We start from the raw sequence: 18,000 nt of genomic DNA on the forward strand, positions 1-18,000 counted from the left end.
GGTCTGCAGCACCATGTGCGAACCCACGAACACAAACCCGTGAGCCAGCAAGACGGGCGCGCTGCTCTCCAGGACCTGCCAGCCTTCACCCAACAGGGTGTCCCGCAAGGGCGGCCCTCAGGGCCTCCAGGGCTGACAGCCTGTCCAGTGTCCATCTTCCTAGAGCCTTGGGAGGGGACCCCCTAGTGGGGCCGTGGGCCTTCTCCCCCACCCACCGCAGGTGGCATGCAGGGCTTGGGGGCGGCCCCTGGCCACGGGGTCGGCTCTCGGGGAGGCCTCACTGTGTCTCCGCAGTGTGGACCCTCTGCTTCTCTGCCTGCACCTGGACGTGTGTGCGCGTGTCCGTCCGCCTGTGGGCCAAGGTTGCCTCCATGTGCAACTTCTTACCTAAGACTGTAATGTTTATAATTTAGTGAACTCGTACCATGAGCCTTTCCAGGCAGGACCACAAAATTAGCAAAGTCCTTCGCACTATCTTCCTCCAAAAACTTTATTCATAAATCAAAGACACAAGGATTCATCACCCAGATGGTCCTGTCAGGACTAGCCCATCCAAGAGAATGCACTGCAAGACATATATAAAACTAGGTTTTCTAATAGTCACATTAAAACAAAAACAAAAACAAAAACGAGCGCCTGGGTGGCTCGGTTGAGCTTCCTACTTCAGCTCAGGTCATGATCTCATGGTCCAGGAGTTCAAGACCCACGCCGGGCTCTGTGCTGACAGGTCAGAGCCTGGAGCCTGCTTCTCATTCTGTGTCTCCCTCTCTCTCTCTGCCCCTCCCCTGCTGGCGCTCTGTCTCCCTCTCTTTCTCTCAAAAATAAACATAAAAATAAATAAATAAAAGCCCAAAAAGAAACAGATGTCGTTAACTTTAATAATATGTCATTTAAGCCAACGTACCCCAAATATAATTTTGGCCAAAATGTAACCGAAATGTAAAGTTGTTGCCAAGATGCTCTGCGTCCCTTGCCCTGCGCTGTGTCCTTCCACATGTCTGCGGAGGGCAGGTTTCAGGGGCCCCACAGGCCCGGCGGTTGGCGGCCACCAGCTGGACACCCAGGCCCAGACTTGCCACGTCACAGTCAGGTGCTGCCTTGCCCGAGTCAGCCCACGTCTGTCCTATATGGCCCTGGGTTGCAGGATGTGTGGGGTCCAGGGGCGGGGGGGGTATTGGGAGAGGGAAGGACACCTCGGGTCCCTGCACGTCTCCTGGGGGCCGAGCCCCTGACGTGCCTGAAAACCCGTGTGCCCTCCAGCCCCACCTGCAGTTGGAGGGGAAGCCGTGAGGGGGACAGGAGGTAGAAGGGTCACCACAGGATAGGGCGGGCACAGAAGGTAGGACCAGCCTGTCCTTTGGGAGCAAAGTCTCTGGCCCCCAGGTAACGGCAGAACCACCCCAGCTTCTCCCCAGACAGGGGTGGTGGTGGGGGTCCCGCGTCCTGGACCCTGTGAGAAGGATGGTCCTCACACTGTCCTCGTCCACACCAGAGGACTGAGGTCACAGGGAAACAGCCACTTTGAGTCTACGGAGACAGAGGGTCACTGGCACCCAGAAACTGGTAGAAACACCTAACGGTCATTTTCACGAGTTGACGAAGGCTGAGCAAGGACAGACTCCACATCTTCACGGTTTTGCCTCCAGGAACCACACCAGGTTCTCCTGGTGAGGATGCAAACAGCTCCACCTGAGAGGAGGGCTCGGTCCCCACGGTGACTGGTCCCCATCGGGGCAGGCCTGGGCTGAGTGTGGGACGCTGTGCCCTGGAGGAAAGGTCACAGATGCTGCCGAGGGAGGGCGTTTAGGGACGCCCAGAGCCAGAAGGGGAGACGACACGGCCTCTGAGCCCTGTGCCGAGGCCACCGGCAAGCGCAGCCTGTCTCTGGCCAAAAGAACACAAAGCCCATCAGAAAGGCCTTCCTCGCTCGGTGCCACTCACCCCGCACAAGTGTCCGGCTTTCAACGTGAGCCACAAGACACACTGCCATCTGGGAAACGCCACCATCAGACAAGACTCTACGAGACACAGCAGGGATTTTAGAATTTGGGGACTGGGATTTACTTTTTATTACTTTCATTTTTTAACAGTTTGGCAGAGAGAGGGAGAGAGAGAGAATCCCAAGCAGGTTCCGATCTGTCAGTGCAGAGCCCTACTCGGGGATCCATCCCACGAACCGTGAGATCGTGACCCGAGCCAAAATCAAGAGCCGGACGTTGATCCGATGGAGCCACCCAGGTGCCCCTGGGGCCTGGGATCTAAAATACCAGTGATGAGCGTGTGAGGGGCTCCGGCGGGAAAAGTAGGCGAAATCGGTCGCCTGGAGCAGGGAAGCCCCAGGACACCATGGACCCACACACGCGCAGCTAAGAATTCCAGGAGGAGGAGGGAAGAAGGGAGAGGACCCATTTGCCGTGAAAGTGCCTGGAATCTTCCAGAGTTAATGAGACTCAAACCACAAACCAGGAAGCGCGGGGCACCACCAGCAGAACGAACTCCCCCAGACAGACACCTCAGCAAATCCTACTCCAGCTGGAGAACGGGAGGTGGGGAGGACGCGTGAGCAGCCGTCGGACGAACATGTCAGCTTCCCTCCAGAAGCCAGGATGGGGACCCCCGCTCACCTCCCGAGCCCGTGGCTCCAGGCCTTCCCAGAGCGACCTCGCACACGTCCCAGAGCCCTCCTTGAGGACAACGGGGTCGGGAAACCACGACCAGAGGAGCCTGGGGAGACATGGCAGTAGGCCTGTGTCTGTTCGTGTGTGTCCGTCAGTCTGTCCATGTCTCTGTCTGTTTCTATGTGCGTCTGTCCGTGCCTGTATCTGTCTGTGTGTCTGTCCATGTCCACGTCCATGTGCGAGCCTCTGAGGAGGTGGAGGGCGTCTAGTCTGAAGGGCCCTCTTGCAGCCTTGGTTCAGAGGTTCAATTGTATGTAAGACCATACAATTGACGCAGGAACCATTTCCATTAAAACAATTTCCACGACACGTGGACAGAGCAAGGTCACGTCGAGGGTCATGCGGAGGCGCGCTCAGGTGCACGCGCTCCCGGTCGGGTCTGTGTCTGCTGTGCTTACGGCCTCCAAACAGCGTGTCTCCCCAAGCGAGCACTGGTGCTAAGTAGGCGACGTGGGTGCGTGCACTGGCCCCTTACCCCCCCCCCCCCCTCCGGCCCCCCCCCCCCCCGCCCCCGCAGGCATCCTCCCCACTGCACAGGAGAGCGCTGGAGTGCCACCGGAGGCGCTCCCTGTGGTTGCACTTGACTTAAAGCTCCGAGTCGGTCTGCCCGGTCTCTCCCTGCGATGAATCACTGAATCACGGGCCGCCAGACACAGTCACACCCGGCCTGACAGCCCCATGTGGAAGCAGGCCTGGGGCCAAGTGGCTTAATGCTTAACGTCTGGGCCCCGATGCCGCCTTGCAGGCGAGCGGTCTTGCCGGTGGCCTGGGGCGCTCGGGCGGGACCGGGCCCACCCCACTTCCCTGCGGGCCGATGAGGCTACGTGGCCCATGTCCTCAGATGACCCCTGCCTCAGCCACCAGCCGTGCTGTCCTCCCTCCCCCGCCCCCCCGACCACTTTCTGGCCTCAAATCCCTGAGGGGCACCTTGGTGATGGATAGATGGAGGCGTCATGACCTCAGCACCAGCAGCAGAGGAAACCCTAAGCAGGCGAATGACCCTGAACAAACGGAGACTTCGAGCAAAAGGCAAAAGTGTCTGGACTCCAGGAGGCGTCACCCCCAAGCGGCCGCTGGAGCGCTTGTCCGAGGGGAGCTTCCAAGCTGACGATTAAGCGCGTGACGAGGACAGTAACCAAGCTCCGAGACGAGGGAGAGTGGCTACGGAGAACGAGTGGGACACATCGGGAGAAAACAAAACACACGGGGGCTGGAGTACAGAGTGCGACGCGGGCCAGGGGCACCTGGAGGCCGTGGAGGCGGCGCCTGGGAGGGACGGGGGCCCAGGGGAGCACTCACAGCCGTGGGGGTGTGTGGGGGCGAGTCGGCGCCCACACCTGGGGCCATGGGACAGAGCAGACCAGCAAATGGAAAACAAGTTCAGAGTTTCCAGAATTACAGAATGACGAGACTGTCCCCGCCTGCGGCCACCATCCTGAAGTCTGAGGGCACAGACCAGCGAGGAGGTCCAGATGACCGGGAGGGGTGCTCAGGCGGCCAGGTCTCTGAGCCCCACGTTCGGGGTCACAGAGCCCCTGTCTGAGAGCGCGTGGTGGGAGGGGGCGCAGGCGGTGACAAGTTCAGAGTCGGCAGGAGGAGTCAGGGCAACAGGAAGGACAGACAAAGAACTCGCAGACCAGCCCACGGAAATGCACTCGAGGCAGGGGACGGCACCGAGACGAAGGGAGGAAAGACACAGGGACACGTGTGGAAGTGGAAGGCGGAGCGGCCACTGGACTTGGACACGGAGTAGGGCTGCACACCTCCTCCGGGGGCGGTTTTAGACACGTCTGCCCGGAGAGGGACAGGAAAGGGTGCCGCTCCTTCCGTTGTCGCTCAAAATTCCTCAGCGCAAGGGACACTGGAAATGCTGGCCGGGAACCGGAGGTTTCGAGGGTCGCGGCCAGAGGGTGGCTGGCATGGGCAAAGAGGCCCCGCTCCGTGGGCTGCGCCCCCACACTGGCCTGAGACCCTCGCCGGGTCACTCCATGTCTGTCACTCACTAGCAGGAGATGACACGGAGGTATGTGAGTGGGGTTTGTGCGGGGAATAAAAGGACACAAAGAGAGGACATGGTCGGCAAGGAGCCCAGGCATGTTAGGGTGTTCTTTCTGAAATATCCCATTGTGACCATCCTCGAGGCCACTGTCCCCTCGTTTGGATGATGCATTTGGGCTGAGCCACAGGAACAGAGACTCGCCGCACCAGCCAGAGGGGGGCCAGATGGGGCCATACAGGGGTCCGACGGAGACCAGACAGGGGTCAGATAGGGGCAATCCGGGGGCTGGTGGGGGTCAGACAGGGGTTAAGCAGGCGCCAGATAGGGGCCATACAGAGGCTGGTGGGGGTGAGACGGGGGCTGAGGGATCAAGTGGGGGCCAGGTGGGGGTCAGATGGGGACAGGGGTCAGACAGGGGCCAGATGGGGGCCAGACGGGCTGGTGGGGGTGAGACGGGGGTCAGACTAGGCCGGACCGTCGGGATGTGCACAGATCCCAGGACCCCTGGTCTGTCCCTGAGGGTCTGGGAGCACCGACTGCCTAAGGTTCTAGGCGACTAACGGGCTTGTGCCGAGCAAACCAGGCGTCGACTCCAATTTCTCACGGTGACGAGACAGGGTCGTTACCCACACACAACCGACAGCTCGTCACCCGCTGAGGTTGAAGTGGCGGGTGCCAAACTTACTTGTCACACTAAATAAATGTGCAGCCACCGGTTTCCCAGCAGAGGAAACTGGAAAATACACCAACTCTGGGTTGATTTCGGAACAAAGAGAGGGCCGGACCCGGTGTCGTGCTCCACTGTTCCTGCTAAAAGTCCGTCTCTTCGATCAGATGTGGGCATGGTTTCCCCATCTGTGCATCCCACTTAAGCAACAGGTCCTCCCTCCCTTTCATTCCAAAAATTAGGCCAAATAAAACCTAGCCAGACTGCCAGTTGTTCACCAAAAGGGAAATAAAAGAAGTCATGTGTCAGCAGAAAATATAATAACTGTTATAGGCCAGTGGGTGGGGCAGGATCCCACCCCTACATCGTGTCCCACACCCAAGGTGTTAGCGGCAGGTGCCCAAAGCCCAGGGTAAGACAAACTAGGCCCTGGGGCCCTGGGTGGCTCAGGGGTTCAGCATCCCACTTCAGCTCAGGTCACGATCTCTCTGTTTGTGAGTTTAAGCCCCACATCGGGCTCGCTGCTGTCAGTGCGGGGCCCGCTTCAGATCTTCTGTCCCCCTCTCTCTCTGCCCCTCCCCTACTCGCTCGCTCTCTCGAAAATAAACAAAAAACTAGGCCCTGCCAGGCGCTCGGCTTTAGCTCACTTTGTCGTAGCCACTCAAAGAACGTGTTCCTTCCCCAATCACAGGTGAACATGCTCACAAGTGAAGACAATCACAGGTGGACGTGGTCACAGGTGAGTAAGATCACAGGTGAACATAGCTATAGATGGAGGTGCTCACAGGGGAAGGGTCTGTGTCGTCCGGCTCCCTGGGCACCGGGAGGAAGCGTGATGTGCAAACATGAAATTGGGGTGGCCTTGACGAGAGCGAGCACCCACGGATGACACGAATGCAAGCTCAAACTCCACACGCAGAGCTAACTCAGGATGTCGCTGATCTTAGTCTCTTTCTAGCCCCAAACACAGCTGGTTCTGCTGACATGGGCATAAATTACATGGGTCAGGATGGCAGGAGAAATTAAGATAGCCCAAAGCGGGTGCTTGGCTTAAGCACAGATCTTTAAAATTCACAAATCAATGTAAAATAACATCCGGTTTGAAAGACTCACCATGGTGGCTAAACCAGGCCAGCTCTGGGAGAAGTGAGGCTCCAGCTCCGGGAAAGGAATCACGGGGGAGGGGACACCGCAGGGACAGAAGTGGGGGAGAGGCGGACACCGGCAGCACCACCTGAGAGCCAGTGAGGGCTGCTCTGTGCCTGAGGCCATGCTGTCCCCGGTTCCCCGGGCTCTGTGGCCACACCGGAGGGGGGCGGGGGAGGGAGTGGGTGGCCGCGGGGTCGACGGCTGGCATCCCCTCCAGATGTCCCTCGCCCTCGTCGTGGAGTCGCGTGCAGCAGCCAAGGCCAGAGACCAGGGGCAGCGCACCGGCACAGGCTGCCTCTTCGAGCACAGGTGCGTCCTCTCCCTGGGCCTCGGTGGCCCCCCGGCCGGGCGAAGGGCAAAGCCAACACCCGTCTCAGGGAACCGAATCCAGCATGCCTTTTGCAGGCGGTTCCAAGTAAAGGTGTCACCTAATTTCCATTCCAGGTGCCAGCAGCCTGGTTTTGCCTTTCACAGGGCTGCTTAGCGGCTCCGGGCAACTGGGAGCGAACGGGTCAGCCCAGCCGCCAGGACTCCCCGAGTCAGGATCACAAGCCTACGTGTGGACGAGGAGCTGCTGGCCTACGCAGTCTCTCGGGGACCGGCCGGCGACGCCGCAGCAGGGTCCTGGTGCTGCTGGGCTTGTCTCCCCGCCACCCCTCCGCCAGCACAGGGAGAGCAAGGGGTCACACGTGCCCAGGACCCGGGCCGAGTGGAGCAGCGGCGTCCAGCTGTAGGCACCTCGGCAAGTGCCAGCAAATGGCCCTCATTTTCTGAAAAACTCAAAAAGAACAAAAAACAAAACTACCTTAGAGCAATTGCTAATCCCAACCCCAGCGGTTGAAAGCAGACCTCCTTTCCTGTACTGTCTCGGGGAGACTAAAGAAATCTCTGGAACAAGTCCGACTCGGCGGCACAACTGAGCACCATCTCCTTGCACAGCCCTCCGCCAGTCCGGCGGGGAAACGCCACGGGAAGAAACGCTCACGGCGATCTTCCCAGGTGACTGCAAAGAAAAGTGAAGCGGGAAAGACAAGTCTGTGCCTCAAACCAGCAACAGAGACTAGGTCAGGACCCACGGATTCACAGATGCCACCCCACACGCTCTCTTTCCCGGGAAACCACCGCCGAGTGAAGAAAACCACTAAGAATAAAACAAGGTGTGCAGTACCGAGGCTCTGGGACACAGGTGTCCACAAAGCAGAACTCAGGACGTAGAAGAAGGGTTCCAACCATCAGTGACAAGTCAGGGGGCACAGAAGGAGTACTTTCTTTCACGTACGCCATGTCAGGTGACAGGGAAGGGACCATTCCTGATGTGTGTGAAAACGTAGGTGACGAAAGAGATCGCTGGTTGCACGTGGTGACTCGGTAGATAAGGAAGGGACACTTCCAGTCAGAAATACCTCAGATGGTCGAGAAGGATAGTTCATGGTTACAAATGGTAATGAAAGTAACAGAGAAGGACTTTCTGGTCATACATTGTGACCCAGGTGACAGGAAAGGCTCCAGTGGTAAGTGGTAAATCGGTGGACAGAGAAAGGTTCCTAGTCATTAATGACAGCTTGGGGGTTAGAAAAAGATGGTTTCCATTCATAAGCAACAACACATGTGACAGAATAATACTGTTCCAGTGATGAATGGTAGCTCAGCCAGCAGGGAGAGAAGGTTCTGGTCAAAAATGATCATTCAGTTTTGATAGAGAAAGAATGATTTCAGTCATAAATAACTCAGGTGACACAGACAGACGTTCCCAGGGATAAAGCTTCAAGGCTTTCAGCCCCAGATTAGAAGTCAGATAACGGACGGTGAGTGTTTCCAGGGACAAACCACTGGTAAGTGGCAGGTAAGTGATCAGAGGTGATGGAGTCAGAAAGACTTCCTGTCAAACATGAGAGCACAGGCGACAGGTATTGGAATGTTCCTGTCATAAGCCGTAATTCACACAACAGCAAAAGGTTTCAAGTGGTAAGTCCCGTGATGGAGAAAGTTTCTGGTCATAACCGATCATTCCGATGACAGAGGAAGGCTTCTAGTGCAAAGGAATAACTCAGCAGAGGCAACTCCAGCTTCCAGTCATCAAGTATGCCTCAAGGTGGTGACAAGAAAGACCGCCAGTCACAAGCGATAACTCGCATGACAGGGAAGGAAAGGCTTCCAGTTGTAAATGATGCGCGAGTGGTACGGGAAGGAGCCCAGGCGCTAGTCATGGCTCAGGTGGCGGAGAAACACGGACTTCATCGTAAGTGACAACTCATGTAGGGGAGAAGTGCATTGTCAACCTGAACTGTAAATTCAGCAGACACACAACAGTATTCGGGTGACAGAGAATGAGGATTTCCAGGCATAACTGATAAATCACGGAGGAAAAAAAGGTGTCTGATCGTAAAGGATAAGCCAGGTGGTAAAGACAGATAGTAGCCAGTCATGGATCATAACTCACGTAATACTGAGAGAGGACATTCAGCCAAAAACACCTCAGGAAAAGAGAAAAAAGTTTCCAGAAATAAATGTTCAGTAAGTTGATAGGGAAGGACATGTTCCATCGTAAATGGTGACTCAAAATGGTAGACTAGGGTGGGTTTCAGTCATAAACTATAACTTAGGGGATACAGAAAGAATCCAATCTTAAATCCAACCCAAAAGCAACGGAGTTTCGCCATAAAGGATAATTAGGAGACACGGAAGGAAGAATTCCACTCAAAAATGACAACCAGGGTCATGGAAAGTTCTCCAGTCTTAAACGGTAGTTCAGATGGCAGTGAAGAAGGGAAGGGTTTGCGATGGTGACTGACAGCTCATGTGATCAGCCACGAAGGTTTCCCGCCGCAGGTGGTAAGTCCAGGTGCCGATATGTTTAGGAGACAGGGCAGGAGGACACCTGTCACAAATGACGACATACAGACAGAATGCGATCCATTACTGACAACTCGTGTGGTAGAAGAGGAAGGATCCCAATCAAAAAATAACTCACGTGACAGAGGAAACAGCTTTCTGTGAATGGTAACTCATCTAATAGAGAAAGGTTTCCAGTCCTAAGTGAGAACTCACGTGATAGAGATTACATTTGTGGTAAGTTGGGTCTGGGTGTCTGTGGGGTGCGGGGACAAGAAGCACGAGGGAACGTGGCGCTCACGCCGCTCACTGTGCCGAGAGATGACCTCTGCCTCTGCTTGAGTTTCCCGCCAGCATCCACGAAACGTGTCTGCTCTTAACTGACCCCTGGAATGGTTCAAGGGACCAGTCCTTTCTCCCGACAGGGGGCTCCACCAACAGGCCGTCTTTGCTCCAGTGGCCTGGTTGGCTGATAGAGTCCAAACTGCTGGGTCTGCTTGGCCATCTGAAGGCTCCCAGGCCCAATCCGGCTTCCTCTCTGGTTGGGGCCCCTACAGCCTGGCGGGGAAGGTGCTCAGGCGGCAGGGACCGAGGAGGCTGACCGTCACCGCACCCGAGCTGTGGGGGGTGTGCCGGCCAGAGAGGTACGTGAAGTGCTCGGGGGAATGACAAATGCAAGGACGGTGGCACCGGGTGGTTGTGACTATGATGTGAGGACATCCTGCAGAGAAGGAAAAGCTGAGGCCAGCGGACAATGAGTGGAGAGGAGTGTGAGGGCCAGAGAGGCTCCAGACGCTCAGAGAAACACAGCTCATGCAGCAGAAAAGCGGAGAGTTCGGTGGTCCAGCACCCGGACACAAGGTGGTCGAGTGCCCCCAGGGGATCCCAGACCACGACCCAGGCACAGACACCTGTGTGAATGGGTCCCGAATCTAACTCCCCAGACCCGTGGACCTTCTGAGCCCGCAGAAGTGGCCCCCGAACTAGGGCTAAAGAGCACAACCTACCTGGGGACGTGCCGGGTCCCCAGGACTGAGCTGTAGAGGGAGCACCAGGGCCACAGCCCAGGGTGGCACCGAGGGAGCCGGAGGGGAAGATCTGTGAGCGTTCAGGACTTCAGGCGCTTTCTTGGGACACGGGGTCAGATTTCCCGGCCAAGACCCAAGGGATGAGTAAACCGGCCACTCAGGGGCCCTTGGAGGCCTAAAGACAGATGTGGCCACGTGGGGCCATGGCAGCCAAGGAAGGGGTGGCTGGGTCGGCAGGCCTGTGACGGCAGGGGCCAGGCAGCCGTGGGGGAGAGCTCACCAGAGCCACCTGCTTTTCCCTGCTGTGTGCGTTGGGAATGAAGCAACACGCTTAACATCGGGTCCCTGCCCAGTGGTGAGAGCCATGCCAGTGGGGAGAGCAGGGGGCAATCTTGGAACTGACCCCCCACGACGGTCTCCCAAAACCAACACCAGGTGGGAAAGGGTTCAGGGGTGTGCCCTTCCCACCTCTGCTCACTCTCCGCCTGGTCCCGTGGAAACCGGGACGCAGTGATGACCGTGGGCTCCCTCAGACATGGCTCAGAGGTGGCCCTCCTGGCCCCAGTCCCCACACCTCTGCTGCTGAGGCACGGTCTCGTGGCTACAGCGGTCCGTGGCTCATGCCCGCTGATTTGGAGGACTCAGAAAAGGGGCCCAGAAGGCGGTCACACACACACTGCCCTGCCTACAGGTGACCTCTCTCTCAGTTTAATCTCACGGCCCCTCCGGGCTTCCGGGGACAGCGCTCGGCGTTTCGCCCATGAGGAGTGGACTGCCCACCCCAGGAGCGCAGCTCTGTTTGCCCCTCGGACCCGCCCCTTGTGGGCAGGACGGCCCTGAGCCAGCGGGGTGTCTAGCGATGCCCGGCGACGTGCACCTGGGAGGTTTTGGCTGCTACCCACACAGTGCCCCCGACACAGCCCGTACCAGGGGACGAGCCCAGGACCCGTGTCCTCTGTCTCGGGGCCCATGTATGACCCCCTCCTCACACTTTGGCCCACCCATCTCCAGCAGGCCCCTCCGGATGGCCAAGTGGGTGCGATGGCCCACGGCCCTTCTCCTACACACGCCTAGAGAACTAGGTTCCGAGGAGGAATGAGAAGCTGGGAACACTCATGCCCCGCTGCCCCCTCCCCTGCACGGAAGTTCATACTCACGCACAGCCCCAGGCTCAGACATGCACATGGACACACGCGGCACGTGGGGAAGACAGAAGGGACCGCAGAGCCTAAGAGGGACACGTGGCAGGGTTGGTGGCCTTCGCTGACCACGCTGTCCACCCCGGGGCGCCGGCTGAGCCCCGGCACCCCCTCCTGTGCCACCACCCGGGGCAGCGCCACCCTCTAGGGGCCCTTGGGCGGATGCATCAGATGCACCCACAGAACCTCTGGAACCCACCTTCTGGGAAACTGGTCTTGGTCTGGTGGCCTCCCGCGCTTAGATCTCGTTTTCTGCCCGCAGGGTCTGGCTCTGGAGCCCCTGCCCCCGCCGTCCCCAGTCCCTCGGGCTTCCCTTCCCCCTGCCTGTCTCCCTTACCCTGTCTTTCCCCCCATCTGCCCCGGCCCAGCCCCTGTCTCCTTCCTTCCATCCAGGCACCTGGACACCAGGCATTTCAGCAAAGTCGAGATGAGGTTGTCTCAGGGTCCCCCACTCCTAGAGCACGGTGCGCCCCTCTTCTCCTGACCCCGGTGCCCACAGACACCGCTTTTACCCCCTTCAGGGCTTGAGGAGGCCAGAGCCAGGCTCCAGGTTCCAGATGCGGCTCTTGGTGTCATTCCCATAAATGGTCACAGTCCCTTTTGACACCTCAAGGCATGAAACAGGCTAAAAGCTACATAATCACGGGAATGTCTCAATAGAATCCACATCGTCGGAGTGGAGACTCAACATGAAAAGTTCTGGTGGAATACGCTTTAATACTTAAAAAGCTCTGTAACAAAAGCCAACGTGGTCTTCAAAACGTGTACAAAACATGAGCGTGAAATCGATTTGAGCGTCAGGTAAGCGCAAAGCACATCCTGTGAGGTGCGCCAAGTTCCGGCCAGCTTGCCGTAGCGGGTGACGTGCCACCGCGCGCAGCCGCAACGCTACTGCAAAACGACGGGCAGGAAACCGCGCGACGCCGCCTGTCCTGGGGCCGAGCTGCGTGGCACACACTCACCCGATCCCCAAACTGCACCTTTCTCACAAATAGCACCTTTGTGCGAAGCCCACTCTTCCTGAATTGTTTTCTCCATTTCTAGAACATAAGAATAGGTTTTCTCTTTTTACTCATTAGTCTCTGAACCGTTTGCACCAAATAAAAGAGGCTCAGGTCAGAGAGCAAAGGCCACCTCATATTTCAGTGACCCAGATGTTTTTAACACTGGGATTACATTCTTATTTAAGACAATGTAGTTTTTTCTTTTGCTTCTTAAAGCCTGTGTTCATGGCCTATTTTAAACCAATTTTGTCAGCATTTTGCATCTGTCTAGAGGCAGGATGGAGTGAGCACACCTAGAGAGCAGAACTTGAATCATCTTTTGAAACAGTGAAAATGACAGGCCGATTCGTCTTAAAAACACGTCACATACGACACACTGCTTTGAACACCACTCAGCCTCGTGGGCTTCCGGCCCGGGCAGAGCGTTCGGAGACTTCTGGGCAGCGACGTCACCTGCCGACTGTGCCCACGATCACGGTGGGGTCCGGATCAGACGCAAGACGAGAGCTGCTTCTTCTCTTCGAACTGCTTGTCCACTGCCAGAGACAGGGCTCGAAGGAAGCCCTCGATGGTGACAGTGGGGGCCTGGAAGCAGACACGGGTACATGGGCCGGTCGTGCCCCCGGTGGGGCTGCTGGCCGGCACCCCCAGTATGGGGCAGGGCAGGGGACTCCGAGGTCCTGCTCCGCGCGAGTCCATGGAGGGCCCAGTGTGAGCAGAGGTGTGTGAGATGCCCGCAGGCCACCTCCTTGCTTCAGAGGCACCGAGGCCCTCCCGCCCAGAAGCCCATCGCTTAGGCATGGAGGTGAGTCAGATCCGTAACGGTGTTACGTGCAACTCCCCGCGAGGCCAGGCCCCGCCACACAGAGTGGTGGTGGGGGGCACAGAGCGCTCAGAGGCAGGGGCGGCCACGGCGGACTCACCTGGACATACAGCGCATGAGCCAGAAAAGGGAGCTTTCTCAGGACGCGGCCGCTGAGACCCTCGCTCTTCCTGCGAACAGAACCACGCTTGGGGACGGTTTCCCTCATCTCCGAAAGTCCCCTCCCCTATAGCTGGCCTCAAGGTGGGCTGGTGGCCCCTGGTCCTCAGCTCCTGCCCCAGGCGGGACACGATGCTTGCCGCCCTGAGCTGCTAGCCGCCCAGGAGAGGCACACACGACATGGTGGGCACGCGGCCAGTGGCACGGATCCCGAGGAAACCAGGCTGGTCCCCATCGACTATTTTTGTCCAAGTGTCAGAACTGCCCTCTTCTGCCTCATCTTGACCAGTTTCAATCTCTTCAAGAGATAACCCGAAATATAGTTTCTTCAGGCTATCCCTTTGTTCAAAAGCTTCCACAAGCCTCACGGCTTCAGGATGAAGTTCAAACTCTGGTCACAACGTGGCCTCTGGGCCGCCAGCACCACCACCTGATCTCTGCCGTACAGCCCACAGGAAGTCCCCCACGGCCTTCCCCAGTTCTCTCCAGTTTGTCCAAATTCTAACTGTCCTTCACTCCACTGCAACTGTGCTCCACTCCATCTCCCCACCTTCCCTTCCTGCCACCCTGGTCACCAAAGCCATGTGGGAGGTCGACCACGCTGCCAGCCACAGGCCCCCAGCACGCGTGCAGCCACTGGCGCTCAGGGGCCGAGCGCTCCCTCCTGACGCCTAGGGCTGCCGGGCCGCGTGCTTTCTCTGACTTCCCGAAGCACCAAGCACAGACCCTTGCCGCTGTGTTCTCTGCTTACTCAGACAGAAGCTTCCACTTTTTCCTTCTCGTCGATTCGTAAAAATTTAACAAATGCCGTTTAAGAAATCAGGACTACGTCACGAGAGCCTCATCTGGATATCTATCTTTTCAGAGAGAAACACAGCACTGCTTTTTACTTTCTAACGGTGCCTGTGGGAGGGTGGCGGACCTCTACGCTCTGGCCCAGGAGCCTGGGGCCAGGGCGGTCGGGCGCTCTCAAAGCTCTCCCAGCGCCCGTGTGACAGACGCTTCGGGGTCCCAGTCCCTGTCCTCTGACCCCAAACCACGACCCTAGGCTGCTACAGTCAGCTACAACCGCCCCTGACCACAACAAATGCACTTTTCTAGGTTATAAAGATGAAGGCAGTGCACACCTTGAAATTTCACTCAAAAGGAGACTCAACCTTGACACGTTGTTTTCAATGAAGCCAATCATCTCCAGCTCCCGGAGGGTCAGCAGCTGCTGGCGAGGGTATATGATCTGACGCTGGAGACAGACACAGGGCGTCACGGCGCGGTTCACGGGCAGAGTGCACACTGTCGGCCACGCGGCAGCAGCCCGTTTCTCAGAAACATGCCCTCCCCCAGAAAGGCGAGCACGGCCACGCCAGGACGCAGGCCGCTCCCCTCTCGCTCACACGCACGTCCCCGCTCCTTCGAACGCAGGTGAGAGTACGGGTGACAGGACACGTCTCGGAGACTAGTGGGGACCCAGCCTCTTCTGTGCTTTTGATCAAGACGTGTCTTCACTACGTGTCAGGGCAGAGAGGGACTCGGAGGGGCTGAGGCCAGCCCGGTATTGGGTTTCAAAGGCGTATCACAACCCAGGGAAGCAGAGTCGAGCTCAGGAATCAGGACTTGGCCTGCCTTTCAAGGGCGGGGGGGGGGGGGGGCCTTTTTTTTTTTTTAGTATTTATTTGAGGGAGAGGGAGAGGGAAAGAGAGAGAGAGACAGACAGACAGACACACAGAATCCGAAGGAGGCTCCGGGCTCCTAGCTGACGGCACAGAGCCCGACGCGGGGCTCGAACCCGCAAACCATGAGATCATGACCTGAGCCGCGCAGGCGCCCCTTCATTTGTTATTTTTAAGACAAGACCGTTGTGTGGCAGGTGGCACAGCCTGACCCTGGATCTGGACTTCATTCCCTTGTGAGCCACGTGGCTGTACACGGGAGGCACTCTGCCAAGAAGCGGCACCTGACAGGGCGCCCAGGGACCAGCACTGAACGACTTCTAACGTGAACTGCTCTGACTTAGTGACCAGGAGAGAACGGAGAACAAACAGCTTTGTCCGCACGTTTTGGAGGTCTGGTGAAGGCTGTGAGTAAATTTAAGCAACAGGTTTATGCCAGGAGTGTTCTCACCTTCCTGAGCCTCCCTGGGTCCCTGCAGCCTCCCCGGGACTGCCCCCCGCTGCCCCTCCGGGTGCACGCGACAACCGCGGGCTCCTGATGGAGTGGGCCAGGCACACGCCGACAGCCTTCAGGACTGGCCAAATTTCCACTCCGTCATCGGAATGGCTTAACTTCCTGCAAACCGGTTGAGAACCCCTGTCCCACACGCTCAGCTTCTAGAAAAAGTTCGTACGTTAACTGGCGAAACATCTCCCGGATGCGCGGCACAAGTAGGAGCGTGACCACCGTCGGGATCCCATCACGCTGACTTCTCGGCACCGACACTTTCCGGAGCTCACCTGGGACCTCAGGTCAAGGCTCCCCGGGGCCGCCACTTTCTCCGTGCCGCAGCAAAGTGGGACGGGGTGCACACGCCAGACCAGCCCTCCCATCCCTGTCAGGGGCTGTGTGATCCCCGCCGAAGCTCTGTGGCGCCGGGCTGGGGGTCGATCCCACCCCCGCCATCCTGTTACGACAACGTCACGCCAACGATCACCACGTAAATCCCCGTCCGTCGGTTGGCTCGGTTACTGCCTATCTCCCAGAATCAGGGTTCAGGAACGCTCCCCTGGGGGAAGGGACTGCCTGCCTCGGGCCTGCTGTGCCCAGTGCCCTGGACTCCTAACACCAGGTTCTGCCTAGAGTGATTTACACCAGGCCCACTGGGAGCGCGCTACCTCGCCCACTGCTGTTGTGCTCACTGCTCACTAGAACACGGGACTGAAGGGACGTTAATGCCGTAGCTAATGATACACTGTGAACGGCAACCCGGGCAGGATGACCCCTCTGTGAACTATGACCTCCAGTCAGGAGGACGTCCCTGTGAACCGTGACCTCCAGTCAGATGACATCCCTGTGAACTGTGGCCTCCAGTCAGGTCTCCCTACGAACTAGGACGTGTCCGGCAGGTTTCCACGCCCCTCCCGGCAGATCGATAGATCACATGATCACAATCATCATTTTGCACTAAAAGAGCAAAAATATAAAGTCGGTGGCCGTAATTTCTTTTTTTTTTTAACTTTTTTTTACATTTATTTATTTTTGAGAAACAGAGTGAGACAAAGCGTGAGAGGAGGAGGGGCAGAGAGAGAAGGAGACACAGAATCCAAAGCAGGCTCCAGGCTCTGAGCAAGCGGTCAGCACAGAGCCCGATGCGGGGCTCGAACCCACGAACCGTGAGATCATGACCTGAGCCCGAGTCGGACGCTCAACTGACTGAGCCACCCGGGCATCCCAATAGTTTCAACTACCAGCTCAACCTACGAAACACACCAACTGCAGTTTTCGACCTAAGATGGTTAATACCACGTTCAAGTAACTCATCCCGTCTCGGAATTGGCCACTAAGGACACACGAGAAGCCCGGTTGGAAGCAAAAACGCCCCGTACCTTCATCAGTTCTTCCAGACAGGAGAGGTAGATTTTGAAGATGGCTGCTGCAGAGGGCGGTCCGATGTACTGCCTGATGTCAGCCCTGTCCACGAAGGCCACGTCGATCCTCTCCGTGATGTTGGAAGTGGTCAGAATCACCACGTTGCAGTGCCTGGAGGCAGAGGAGTGAGCGCCAGTCGGCCGGTGCCTAGTGATTCCATCACCGCCCCCCCCACCCCCGTCCTCGAAGGTTCAGGATTCAGCCAGCGTCTCAGCCGGCTGCACCCCACGTCCCACACCTGGCCTAGGAGGCCTCCTGAGGCCCACACCTGAGTGCCTGCCGGGCCCCCAACTCCCACCAGGCTCTCTTGGATTCAACACAGGGCGCCAAGGAGAGGTTGCTCCTGTCTTCCAGCAGGTTGTCCCAGACCCCCGCTTGACTGTTCCCTCTCTTCCATCAACCGTGGCATGACGAAACTCTCACTTTTTCTTTTTTCTTCCTCCCCCCGCCCCCAATTTTATTTTTATCTCTAGAGACAGGGAAAGTGTGTATGTGCAGGGCGGGGGGGGTGAGGGGGGATAGAGAGAGGGAGGGAGGGAGGGAGGGAGGGAGGGAGAGATAGAGATAGAGATAGAGAGAGAGAGAGAGAGAGAGAGAGAGAGAGAAAATCCCAAGCAGGCTCCATGCTCAGCTTGGAGCCCAGTGCAGGGCTTGATCCCACGACCCGAGCCAGTATCAAAAGTCAGACACTTAACCGCCTGAGCCACCCAAGCACCCCCGGAGCTCTCACTTTGTGTGCAGCGCCCTGAGCACCCCATCGACCTGCCAGGGCACAGCCAGCTGAACACTCGACGTGCAGCTCTCGGGACTCCCACACGCCGTGGAGCTGAGGTATTTATCCTGTTTACGGGCTGCTTCCCCTTTAGCTTCCAAAGGACAAGAG

The 18,000-nt window shown here is 57.7% G+C and overlaps 1 protein-coding gene across 1 annotated transcript; it reads right to left on the reverse strand.

The window, feature by feature from the left end:
- Nucleotides 1-12,249: 12,249 nt before the first annotated feature.
- LOC125918017 (pachytene checkpoint protein 2 homolog) lies at nt 12,250-17,299 on the reverse strand (the record flags this gene model as incomplete). Its single annotated transcript, XM_049624074.1, has 4 exons — nt 12,250-13,141; nt 13,480-13,549; nt 14,666-14,778; nt 17,075-17,299. Coding segments are annotated over 4 exons (504 nt in total), but the record flags the coding sequence as incomplete, so codon positions are not given.
- Nucleotides 17,300-18,000: the final 701 nt, after the last annotated feature.

Source organism: Panthera uncia, unplaced genomic scaffold (genome assembly GCF_023721935.1).
Source record: "Panthera uncia isolate 11264 unplaced genomic scaffold, Puncia_PCG_1.0 HiC_scaffold_37, whole genome shotgun sequence".
NCBI classification, from domain to species: Eukaryota; Metazoa; Chordata; class Mammalia; order Carnivora; family Felidae; genus Panthera; species Panthera uncia.